This window comes from Anomaloglossus baeobatrachus, chromosome 5 (genome assembly GCF_048569485.1).
Source record: "Anomaloglossus baeobatrachus isolate aAnoBae1 chromosome 5, aAnoBae1.hap1, whole genome shotgun sequence".
Lineage (NCBI taxonomy): Eukaryota > Metazoa > Chordata > Amphibia > Anura > Aromobatidae > Anomaloglossus > Anomaloglossus baeobatrachus.
Genome location: NC_134357.1, coordinates 557,568,651 through 557,581,358, shown reverse-complemented (window position 1 = coordinate 557,581,358; position 12,708 = coordinate 557,568,651). Strand labels below are relative to the sequence as shown.

Here is a 12,708-nt window from a genome sequence, read left to right as displayed (position 1 = left end):
GGATCCAGCTATTTACCAAACATTTTCAGAACCAACATGGAAGCAATCTTGAATTTTTGAGGGTTAACGCAGCCGAAAAAAAATTGTTTTACCAAAACGGGGTGGTGACATGGGGGAAATGTTGCTTCGTCAAGAAGCTAAATGGATGTTTTTACTTAAAACTAGAATGCCGACTGACATGAATGTTATAAACGAGATTGCAAACGTCCTATAATCATCCCACCCTACCTGGAACCATGTGAATGTTATGAATTTTGATTGTTTCATCACTTACTGTTCTTTTCTTTATAGTGGTATGTTATTTTGTATGGTGTTGCTTCAGACTAAGGACGCATTCGTCCGAAACGCGTCTTCAAACAGACACTGGTATGATGCGTTTTTTATAAACAAGGAACTATGGAATTTTTTAATGATTTTTGAAGAAAATATAACTTAATATTAACCGGAACTGGATGCTGGATACATTCTTTTTCCTGACCCCAGAACCAGTATGTGTATGCCCCATGGGCCCCCAATGTCACGGTGTATGCCCCATGGGTCCCCAGCATCTTCCATTAATGTGTATGTCCCCCAGCATCCTCCAGTGATGTGTATATCCCACAGGCCCCAGTGTCCCCCAGTAATGTGTAAATCCCACAGGCCCCCAGCATCCTGTATGCCCCCCAGCAATGTGCATGCCCCAAGTAATGTGTATATCCCCAAGGCACCCAGCATCACCCAGTAATGTGTATGCCCCACAGGCTCGCAGCAATGTGTATATCCCACAGGCCCCCAGTGATGTGTATATCCCACAGGCCCCAGTGTCCCCCAGTAATGTGGATATCCCACAGGCCCCCAGGTTTCTGTATGCCCCCCAGCAATGTGCATGCCCCCAGTATTGTGCATATTCCCAAGGCACCCAGCGTCACCCAGTAATGTGTATGCCCCACAGGCTCGCAGCAATGTGTATATCCCACAGGCCCCCAGCGTCCCCCAGTAATGTGTATACCCCCCCAGTGACATGTATGCCCCCCTCCCTCAGTGCTGTTTACGCCCCAAAGATGTACTTACCCTCAGCCCCTCCTGTGATGTATATACAGCAGTATCCGTGTGCTGGCACTTAGTTAGATAATGAAATAGCAATTTTAAAAGGAGTTGTCCGACAAACTCCAAAAAAAAATTTAAGCTTATCTGTGCTGTATTGTCATATAAAACACTCCTACATTTTTTTTTCTAACTTTTGTTCCTCTTGAATTATCCCTTTATGCTCTGCACTTTGTTTACATGCAGCACAACCTAACTTGACATTTTCCTGTGCCAAACCTCACAGTCAGAGTCGGCACTGCCCAGCCTCAGTGTCCAGCCCCGCCCTCTGCACACTCCTTGGCTGTCAGTATTCTGCCTAGCCCTGACCTCTCATCGCTCCAGTAAAGATTGGCACATTACTACATTATATGTGCGGTGGATGTGAGGTGATTGTGCTGCACAGATGAGATATCACTGCTATGTATATCCAATCATTGGTAGTACAGAGCAGAGATCCTGCTTCTGTGACTGCACAAACACCTCACATATAATGTAGTATAGTAATGTGCCTATCCCTGTCCCCATACTATAGTAATGTGCCTATCCCTGTCCCCATAATCTAGTAATATGCCCATCCTTGTCCCCATACTATAGTAATGTGCCCTTTCCTTGTGCCCATCCTGTAGTAATGTCCCCCTCCTCTTCTTGTAGCAGTGCTCTCTCCTGTAGAATTGCCATTCTTCACGCACACACACAAAAAAAAAATAATAATCTTTCTCACCTGTCCTCGCTCCCTTGTGTCCTGCCTCTTCTGGCCGCAGCCCCCACCTTGCTGATCGCTGCTGGTGCAGTCAGGGGACTGATTTCCAGGCGCTCTGCTGAGTTCTCTATGCACCTTCTACAGTGATCTGCTGCTGGCCTCTGATTGGCCGGCGGCTGATCGTAGCTGATCATAGCTGTATACTGTACAGCACTCGGCTCTGCAGACCGCCCGGGAATCTGTCATCTGATATAAAGCGCTGACTGTACAGCCCCCTGCAGAGGCCGCGATCAGCAAGGGGCCTGCGTGCCACAAGCAGCGTCAGGGGCCGCAGCTGACTGCGCTTTATATAAGATGACAGATTCCCGGGCGCTCTGCGGAGCCGAGCTCTGTATACAGCTACTGCAATGTTCCGCTGCTGGTCTCTGATTGGCCAGCAGCTGATCATAGCTGTATACAGCGCTCCCATCTGCACAGCTCCAGTGAATCAGTCATCTGATATACAGCGCTGACTGCACAGCCGCAGCACAGGCAGCGTTCAGCAAGGAGGCCGGTACCAGCGCGCCGCCAGCAGCATGGGGGCTGCATGCAGCATACAGGCAACAAGACCCCTGCATTATGGAATGTGGAGAGGGTGTGAGGGAGGGGGCGGGTACTCCGGCGCCATGACCCGCCCAGAAGGGCGGCTACATGACGTCGGCTGTTGTGATGCCCGTCGACAAGGCGAGCATAGCTCCTGCCCTGTCGTCGTGACATCACAGGAAGCAGCAAAATAGCGTCAGGAGCGATCACATGACCGCTCTGAGCCGGGGGAGAGGGGTTGACAGCAGAGCAGGTTAGTATTTACCATCTACTTACCTGCCCCAATGTAGCCCAATAGTGTAATGACAAAAAAAAAAAAAGACAAAATAAGCCGGATAACCCCTTTAAGTTAGAACACAGAATGACCATTATATAATGAAATCCTTTTTAGCCAGAGCGAGATGAGGAAATAGCAAGTTTGAGCTAGAGCACACGATGAAATGCCGATTTATGGCTCACATCATTCCCTTCACTACATGTCCATGCACTTCTCTATTCTACACTATCGCCCTACTTCCTAACTATCTCAAGTACCTGACCCCGTAACTAAGCTGTCTAGCAGCACCGGTGGCAGCACAGTCCCTAAGCTGTAGCAATCACAAAATGGAGCCGATACCACATGCCCGCTTTTTATATGCAGAGAGACGTGTGACTTAGGCAGTCAATGACAATCCCTTGTGTCTGAATGTTGTGGATATTTTCTGAGCTCTGATTAGCTGCCAGAAAATACACACATTAAAGTTAAGGGGAAGATTTAAAAAAAAAAAAAAGCCCGCTGCTCCATTGACCTCTCCCCACCCCTCATGACACACGTTCCCCCGCTCGTCACACAGCATCGGTATAGTAGCTAAAGTAATAGATTACTGACAAGTGAAAAGTGCTCGGGTGTCCGAGGTCAGCTTAATCTGCAACAAACCTGTAACTGCGCTGCAGCAGCTACAGTGTCGCGGAGCTCCGAAAACCATCTGTATGCAGAGTGTTGGATTTCTGGAAATCTTGGCTGTGATGGTCAACAGGGAAAAGAGGCTGTTTAGGAGCCTTTTTAAAGTAGGTTTTCTGGAGGAGGGGGAATCCAATACACCTCCAACTCCAATAAATTATTTTAATGAAATTATAGCGGTAATATGATATTTAAGGGAAAAATAGCAACAATTTAATAAATTACTTATTTTTAATTGTCGGACTGTGTGTGTGTAAAGGGACATATGAAATCATTATTTTGATGTCCAAAAAGCATGCGTTTTGGTAGTCCAAAACACATGTTTTCTGCACTGAAAAAGCAGGTAAAACGCTGGAATCTTGTTTTTTTGCCATTTCTCATTGACTTCAATGTTAGCAAAACGCACCCAAAATGGCAAAAACAATTGACATGTTGCTTCTTTGAACGCACGGTTTTTGACACAAAATATGCAAATTAAACGCAGCGTTTAGAAACGCAAAGTGGGGTCAGGAAATCCACTTTTTAAAAAAAAAAATCTGTGAGGGTACACTTCCAATCTTGGCTATGATGGTGAAATGTTGAAACAGGGGTCAGCAGGATGTAATGTAATGTGAATTATGCCTTAGGCAGAAACAGATTTAGTGCATGTCCTAACATTATTGAAGAGAGCTGATCATTTCTCTGTCCATGTTTCCTCCTACTACTACCCCGCTTCGTCCACCTCCTCCTCATCCGGTCAGCATAACACCTGCACGACCAACCTCAGCTCAGCACAGCCAAGAGGAAACAACAGCAGGCTGTTCTCAGACTCAGCTGATTGGCGTTGAAATCCCCCCCGCCAAGCTGGAGCTATGGATGGACTCCGCATAGGCCTTTTTAAAACTATTGCTCTGTGGGGCAACTTTGCCTATCTTGACTGTGTGGGTGAACCGAGGATACAGAGTACAAAGGGGAATTTGTTAAACTTGTTGCTCTGTGGGGGAAGTCTGACAATCTTGACTGTGTGGGTGAACTGGGAATACAGGCTCTCTAAGGGACCTTTATTACATGGCTGTTCTGTGGAGAATCTCTGAAATCCATCTTTGTAGGGTCACTGTTCAAATTTTTAGTTGCTATGTATCCATAATTGCAATAGTGACAATCCTATCCACATTTGTTTGCAGGGCAATTGTCATGCTCTTAACACCATTTAGGTTCATTTTGCAGCTCCCTAGTCCTTACTATAACCATTTTACAGCCCAGAACTTGAGCTCCTCATTGACTTGTACGGTGTTCGTTATTCGGGGTAAAGTTCACTTGCCAACCCGATTTGTTTTATTTTCTTGTGCTGGTTTGACCATTCTAATATCCACAAGTTTAGGACTAATGGTCACTACTCACCTGGGCGGTTATCTGTAGGAATCTCCTCTTTACTCCGCTCATCCCCCCTCACATATGTCTCTGTAGTATTAATATGGGTCAGATCTTCACCCTGAAACAAATATTGTTAAAGTCACAGACAGATGGAGAAGTCCCATCTATGATCAGCTCTAATCCTGTCATCTCCACCGCTCTCATTACACAAGTATAACACATATAATACTGGAGGATAAAACAAGACTGAGCACAAGACCTTCACAGCCGTCTACACATCATAGGGAGATTTCATGGCACCTTCTCTCCATCTACCTGATGATCCTGAGGAACATCGGGATCTTCTTGTTTACAGTCCTGTGGGAGAAGAGGACGGGGACATCTCTCTGGTGTTGTCCTCTTACTGGATAGACCTGGAGGAGACACATACAGGGACTGAATTCATTCCTTACATACAGATAATTATAGGCAGTGTGTATTTAGTCCTGTCTATTACCTGGTGATGTGAGGGGCAGGGGAACCTCCATCATGACGTCCTTGTACAGATCTTTGTGTCCTTCTAAATACTCCCACTCCTCCATGGAGAAATAGACGGTGACGTCCTGACACCTTATAGGAACCTGACACATACAATGATACAGTCACCCCCGATCCCTTCATAGCGTTACTGTATAATGTCCCAGCATTCCCAGCAGTGTCACCTCTCCAGTAAGCAGCTCAATCATCTTGTAGGTGAGTTCTAGGATCTTCTGGTCATTGATGTCCTCATGTATCGGGGGGTGAGGTGGAGGCCCCGGGATTGGGCTCAGGGGTCTTCCCCATCCCTCAGAGACAGGGGCCTGACAGCGCTCACTAGAGGTCTTCTTCACTACTGTGTAATCCTGGTTATGGAGAGACACAGTAATAAATCTCACTCCAGACATTTCCAGAGTCCTCACCTCTCCAGTTCTGTCCATCTGTTATTCCCATAGATAAGAATGGTGTAATGTGACGTCATCAGAATCTCTCACCTCTCCAGTAAGCCGGAAGAGGATCTCTAGGGTGAGGTGTAATATCCTCTCCGCCATCTTGTCCCTGTCCATATCCATCCTTCACGGGGCAATCAGGAGAATTCTCTTCTATAGAAGATCTCCACTGAGAGGATCCGATATTGTAGGGACCTGAATGGGGAGAAGATGACGATGTAACATCAGAAAGAATCCCCTGTAATAATACAATTACTGGAGATAATAAGGGGAAACATATGAGGAGACAGAACGTGTAGAAGTTGTACGTTCTTGTTTCGTATGGACTGGAACATACACTTAATTGCTGACTTAGACGTCTCCTCCTTCCTGCCAATCGCTGGTTATTTCGGTCAATGCATCAGCCACTGATTGACTGCAGAGATCACGTTTGTTATCACTGACTAAACTGACAAAAAAAATCCAGAGACTGGCGGGGACCCAAGCAGCGGAGGCACAGGAGTAATGGGGGATCATTATGTGTTACTATTACAGTGGTACCTTGCTTAACGAGAACAATCCGTTCTGGGACTGTGCTTGTTAAACAAGGTACTCGTTCAGCAAAGCAAGCTTTCCCATAGGAAATCATTGCAGTGCTGACGATCTGTTCCACAATGGGTTAAATGTCCCATCCTGGTCCCCTATTCTGTCATTCCACACATGCACAAACACACACAAACATGTACAAACACACAAACACACATGCACACGCACATACTACATGCTCACCTTACATTCCGCTCCATCGCCGGTCTCCTGGGACTTGCTGTTCACCAGTACGGGGCCGGGCCGTGTATCGCGTTTCCATAACGACGAGGCAGGAACTTCCCTGCTAGAGCGCTGACGTCAAGGCAGAGCTGCTTGCCTCTGATTGGCCAGCGCTCTGCCATTCAGCAGCGGTGACAGGAAGTTCCTCCCTCGTCGCTATGGAGGCAGAATCCCAGCGTGGAACGGAGTGGAGCGGCGCACTACAGCACCCAGGAGGCCGGTGATGAAACGTAAGGTACAATATGTTATATGCTCACCTTACCTTCCGTTCCACCGCCGGCCTCCTGGGTCTTGTAGTTCGCCGCGAGGACGTCACGATGTACCCGGGAACTACAAGATCCATGAGACCGGCGGTGGAACGGAAGGTAAGGTGAGCATAATACTGTATGTGCGTGCATGTGTGTGTGTTTGTGCATACATGTGTGTGCTTGTGTGGACTGCAAGTGCGGGTTAGAGTGTGGTGGATGGACGAAACCGTAAGTGTGTGAGGTGAGAATTTCGCTCGTCCAGCAAAGCTTTCTCGTAAAGCGGGTTACAAATTTACAGAAAGCTTTGCTTGTATAGCGAAAATCTCGTTATGTGGGTTACTCGTTAAGCGAGGTACCACTGTATTAGTATTTTACAGTAGTCAGTTTTTTCTATCTACTAATAAATCCTATATATTTAGGCCACACACAAAAAGCAGTTTCCTCCTCGGAGTTGGCAGCTGAATACGTTTCTCATAGACTCATCTTCCATATCACTAATTCTCCTCTCATTTACAAACACTGGAATCGGCATCAGCAAAACTGCAGGAGATATTCATTACACGTGAGAGAAGAAATAACGACTCCATGATGAGGATGACATCTTCATCCCCTACTGCGTCTCTATAAACAGATTTGGACAAAGTTCGTCACTGACTCCATCACCACCACTAAATGGAGAGGAAAATGTCAACATGGTTGGGGGTTTAGTTTTGTCATTTTATTTATTTTTTTTTTTAACCCTGAATAGGTTTTTGGGCATTTTTCATTTAGCCTTCCATTTATTACATGGAAAAAAAAATGGCCGAAAAAAAAAAAAAATCAGGTGCTCATCGCCCTCTTTTCTTGATTGTGGGTGTCGGCTTGGTTGCTATAGTAACTAGGGGCCTAATAATGATTTTTGAGTCTTCAATGTACAAAGTATATTAATCTCTGCCAGAGGCGGCGTCCAATAAGCTCCCAAACACACAAGACTAAAGTCAGCGGCAGCTGCTGATTGCGGAGGAGATTGGTCGCTGTAGAATATATATGGAGCCTCCCGACAGATGACGTCAGGGCAGAGAAGGGTCCGGCATGCTGAATTTCACAGACTGATCCGTTTCTTCTTCCTGGAGATAATTCTCCGCTCCATTACTCTGGAGGTGTTTCTCTCATAGAGACCACAGGCAAGCTGGAGTGTTGGTGTATGGGGGAGTCGGGAGAGAAGCCGTCAGCCCAGTGAAGGTTTGGGCTACAGTTATGTCCTGTGTATGGGGCTGTAAATATTACACTGACAGGAGGACAATACTCTGCACTACAGCAGTGCAAACATCTGCCTTTTAACTGGCGAACGAACAAAGTATACAGTGCTGGCCAGAAGTATTGGCACCTCTGCAATTCTGTCAGATAATACTCAGTTTCTTCTTGAAAATGATTGCAATCACAAATTTTTTGGTATTCTCTTCATTTATTTTTCTTGCAAAGAAAAAACACAAAAGAGAATGAAACAAAAATCAAAACATTTATCATTTCACACAAAACTCCAAAAAAAATGGGCCAGACAAAAGTATTGGCACCCTTAAGGTCGAGTCACACTAAACAACTTACCAGCGATCCCAACAACGATAGGGATCGCTGGTAAGTTGCTAGGAGGTTGCTGGTGAGATGTCACACTGCGACGCTCCAGCGATCCCACCAGCAACCTGACCTGGCAGGGATCGCTGGAGCGTCGCTACACGAGTTGCTGGTGAGCTCACCAGCAACCAGTGACCAGCCCCCAGCACCGCGTGGAAGATGCTGCGCTTGGTAACTAAGGTAAATATCGGGTAACCAACCCGATATTTACCTTGGTTACCAGCGCACGCAGCTACACGTGCAGAGAGCAGGGAGCAGCGCACAATGCTTAGCGCTGGCTCCCTGCTCTCCTAGTTACAGCATACATCGGGTTAATTACCCAATGTGTACTGCAGCTACACGTGCAGAGAGCAGGGAGCAGCGCACACTGAGCGCTGTCTCCCTGCTCTCCTAGTTACAGCACACATCGGGTTAATTACCCAATGTGTACTGCAGCTACACGTGCAGAGAGCAGGGAGCAGCGCACAATACTTAGCGCTGGCTCCTTGCTCTCCTAGCTACAGCACACATCGGGTTAATTAACCCGATGTGTCCTGCAGCTACAGGTGCACAGAGCAGGAGCCGGCACTGACAGTGAGAGCGGCGGAGGCTGGTAACAAAGGTAAATATCGGGTAACCAAGGACAGGGCTTCTTGGTTACCCGATGTTTACTGTGGTTACCAGCCTCCGCAGAAGCCGGCTCCTGCTGCCTGCACATTTAGTTGTTGCTCTGTCGCTGTCACACACAGCGATCTGTGCTTCACAGCGGGACAGCAACAACTAAAAAATGGCCCAGGACATTCAGCAATAACCAACGACCTCACAGCAGGGGCCAGGTTGTTGCTGGATGTCACACACAGCAACATCGCTGCTACGTCACAAAAGTTGTTCGTTAGCAGCGCTGTTGCTAGCGATGTTGCTTAGTGTGATGGGGCCTTTAGCCTAATACTTGGTTGCACAACCTTTAGCCAAAATAACTGCGAACAACCGCTTCCGGTAACCATGCATGAGTTTCTTACAATGCTCTGCTGGAATTTTAGACCATTCTTCTTTGGCAAACTGCTCCAGGTCCCTGAGATTTGAAGGGTGCCTTCTCCAAACTGCCATTTTGAGATCTCTCCACAGGTGTTCTATGGGATTTAGGTCTGGACTCATTGCTGGCCATTTTAGGCTGCTTTCACACATCCGGTTTTAGCAGTGCGGCTCAATCCGGCTCAAAAACCTATGCAACGGATGCGGCAAAAAAAACCGGATCCGTTGAGTAAGTTTTTCCATGCGGCCCGTCCGTTTGACGGATGCGGCTTGATACTTAGCATGCGCAGTGCAAAAAAACGCATCTGGTGGCCGGATGCGGTTTTTGCCGCAGGACGCCGCATCCGGCGTCCATAGGCTTGCATTGCAAATCGCGCCGCATCGCGCCGGATCCGGCGCGATGTGGATTTTTCGCCGCACAAAAAAAACGTGCCAGGCAACGTTCCATCTGGCCGCCGCATGGGCTAAATATCCCGCATCCGGCAAAAAACGGATGCAACGCAAGGCCATGCGGCACAATACAGCACTAATGCAAGTCTATGTGGGAAAAAACGCAACCGGCGGCAAAAAAAAATAAAAAAAACGGTTGCGTTTTTTCTGCAGAGCGCCGTTTTGTGCCACACTGCAAAAACCGGATGTGTGAAAGCAGCCTTAGTAGTCTCCAGTGCTTTCTCAAACTATTTTCTAGTGCTTTTTGAAGTGTGTTTTGGGTCATTGTCCTGCTGGAAGACCCATGACCTCTGAGGGAGACCCAGCTTTCTCGCACTGTGCCCTAGATTATGCTGCGAAATTTGTTGGTAGTCTTCAGACTTCACACGGTCAAGCAGTCCATTGCCAGAGGCAGCAAAGCAACCCCAAAACATCAGGGAACCTCCGCCATGTTTGACTGTAGGGACCGTGTTCTTTTCTTTGAATGCCTCTTTTTTTTCCTGTAAACTCTATGTTGATGGCTTTTCCCAAAAAGCTCTACTTTTGTCTCATCTGACCAGAGAACATTCTTCCAAAACGTTTTAGGCTCTCTCAGGTAAGTTTTGGCAAACTCCAGCCTGGCTTTTTTATGTCTCGGGGTAAGAAGTGGGGTCTTCCTGGGTATCCAACCATACAGTCCCTTTTCATTCAGACACCAACGGATGGTACGGGTTGACACTGTTGTACCCTCGGACTGCAGGGTAGCTTGAACTTGTTTGGATGTTAGTCGAGGTTCTTTATCCACCATCCGCACAATCTTGCGTTGAAATCTCTCGTCAATTTTTCTTTTCCTTCCACATCTAGGGTGGTTAGCCACAGTGCCATGGGCTTTAAACTTCTTGGTGACACTGCGCACCGTAGACACAGGAACTTTCAGGTCCTTGAGATTGCTCATGCTTCCTCACAATTTGGATTCTCAAGTCCTCAGACAGTTCTTTGGTCTTTTTTCTTTTCTCCATGATCAATGTGGTACACACAAGGACACAGGACAGAGGTTGAGTCAACTTTAATCCATGTCAACTGGCTGCAAGTGTGATTTAGTTATTGCCAACACCTGTTAGGTGCCGCAGGTAAGTTACAGATGCTGTTAATTACACAAATTAGAGAAGCATCACATGATTTTTCAAACAGTGCCAATACTTTTGTCCACCCCCTTTTTTATGTTTGGTGTGGAATTATATCCAATGTGGCTTTATGACAATTTTTTTTATTTTTTTTTCATTGAAGACAAATTAAATGAAGATAATAATACCAAAGAATTTGTGATTGCAATAATTTTCAAGAAGAAACTGAGTATTATCTGACAGAATTGCAGGGGTGCCAATACTTTTGGCCAGCACTGTATATGTAGATAATAAGGACATGAACACATACCCCATATAAACAGGTGTATATTATACTCTCTCTGCTTATGTGGGGAATGAACATTGAATACATGTAAATAATAGGGAAATGAATACCGTATTTTTCATTTTATATGACGCACCCCAAATTTGGAGAGAAAAAAAATATTGGTGCCGTATTATAATCCGGTGGTGTCTTACCAGGGAGGTGGGCTGACAGCGGAGCAGGGGGTCACAGGAGGCAGGGGCAGTACTGGAGTATGGCGATGCTGCAAGTGGTACAGAGGGAGGCCCAGATACTCACTGCAGGGCTGCTCTGTGTGACGCCCTGGACCCCAGGGGTCACAGAATAACATCACATACACACACTCCCCCTCCCCTGGTCAGGAACACCCGTCAAACAAAACCCTTGTTGCCTCCCTCCAGGGTCTGATATCCACACCAGGTGGGGCGGAGCCAGGCGGTTGGCCCCACCCACCAAGGAGTTCACAGGCCTGGTGGCGGGAAAAGTAGACAGTTTGGTTTTGGAGTTGAAGTAGAGAGGAGGAGAGACTGTGTGTGTCTGGGTCAGAGCCCAGGCACCATTAGCAAGGTCGGCAGACGGTGGTGGCCGTCTGCAGGAGTTGGTGGAGGTCTGCGGAACCGTAGGACTGGGGTTGGGCGGTGGCCCGCCGGTACCGAGCCGGGAGCGGATTGAAGCCAAGCACCAAGGTAGGGTACTCAGACCCCGACTAGGCTCGGAAGCCGCCGTAAAGGTCGAATTCTCTGATTGCGGTATGGACCTCAGGGGTTCATTCCCAACCAAGTCCCGTCAAAAGGCAACAGCCCAACCCGTCCGGATAAGAGCCACCGCCAACGGCCAGAGATCCAAGGGCCAGCGCCTACGGGCAAAACGGGCTCTCCCAACACGTACAAGCCGGGGAGCGGACCACCCGTGGGAATCCATAGGGGTCAAACACTTACACATAGGTGCAAGGAACAACAGCCACCATCAACCCGTCCGGGGAGAGTGAAGATACCGGATCTGACTGCGGGCCCCGTGCATCCAGCCATTTGGTTTACCAGAGACTCTGTTCTTGACTACCTGAGTGAGTACACCAGTGCCATCCGGCACAGCGCTGCACCGTAACGCTGCCCCACATCCACGCCGCCTCCCCGCGTCGGCGCCTGCACCTATCCCCTACTTACTAACCCCCAACCGGGGCCCCGGGACTAACAGCCCCTACCCACGGAGGGGCCAACACCTCAGCTGCTCTCTGCCATCGCTCCCGGGAACCCCCGTCACCAGCAGTGGTGGTGCCCACCATCACCACAACCCTGTGGGTGGCGTCACAACCGACATCCCACCACCAAACCTCCCCCTTTTCACTCGTGGGCGAGGAGGCGATGCTCGAGCCACCAAGGAGCAGAAGCCCCGGACCCGAGCGCCAGCGATTCCCCAGGTGAGCGGCGTTCCCGAACCCTCCACCCACGACATTCTGCACAGCTCTGCGCAGGGAGCGGTAAGGGACCGGCCATTCTGAAGATGTAGCCGGTTCGGATTTCTTCAAATAATGGCAGCCCAAGTACGCTCGTGCCCAGATGAGAGCTTGAGCTGAGAGTTCCATCTGCGCAC

General features: G+C 48.1%; 1 protein-coding gene across 1 annotated transcript in view; it reads right to left on the bottom strand.

The window, feature by feature from the left end:
• The window catches only part of LOC142313001 (uncharacterized), a 77,085-nt gene that overhangs the window by 15,162 nt on the left and 49,215 nt on the right, over positions 1 to 12,708 (bottom strand). The window contains 3 exon segments of the mRNA XM_075351988.1: positions 4,668 to 4,758; positions 4,956 to 5,053; positions 5,137 to 5,242. Coding sequence (XP_075208103.1) covers positions 4,668 to 4,758; positions 4,956 to 5,053; positions 5,137 to 5,242 — 295 coding nt within the window.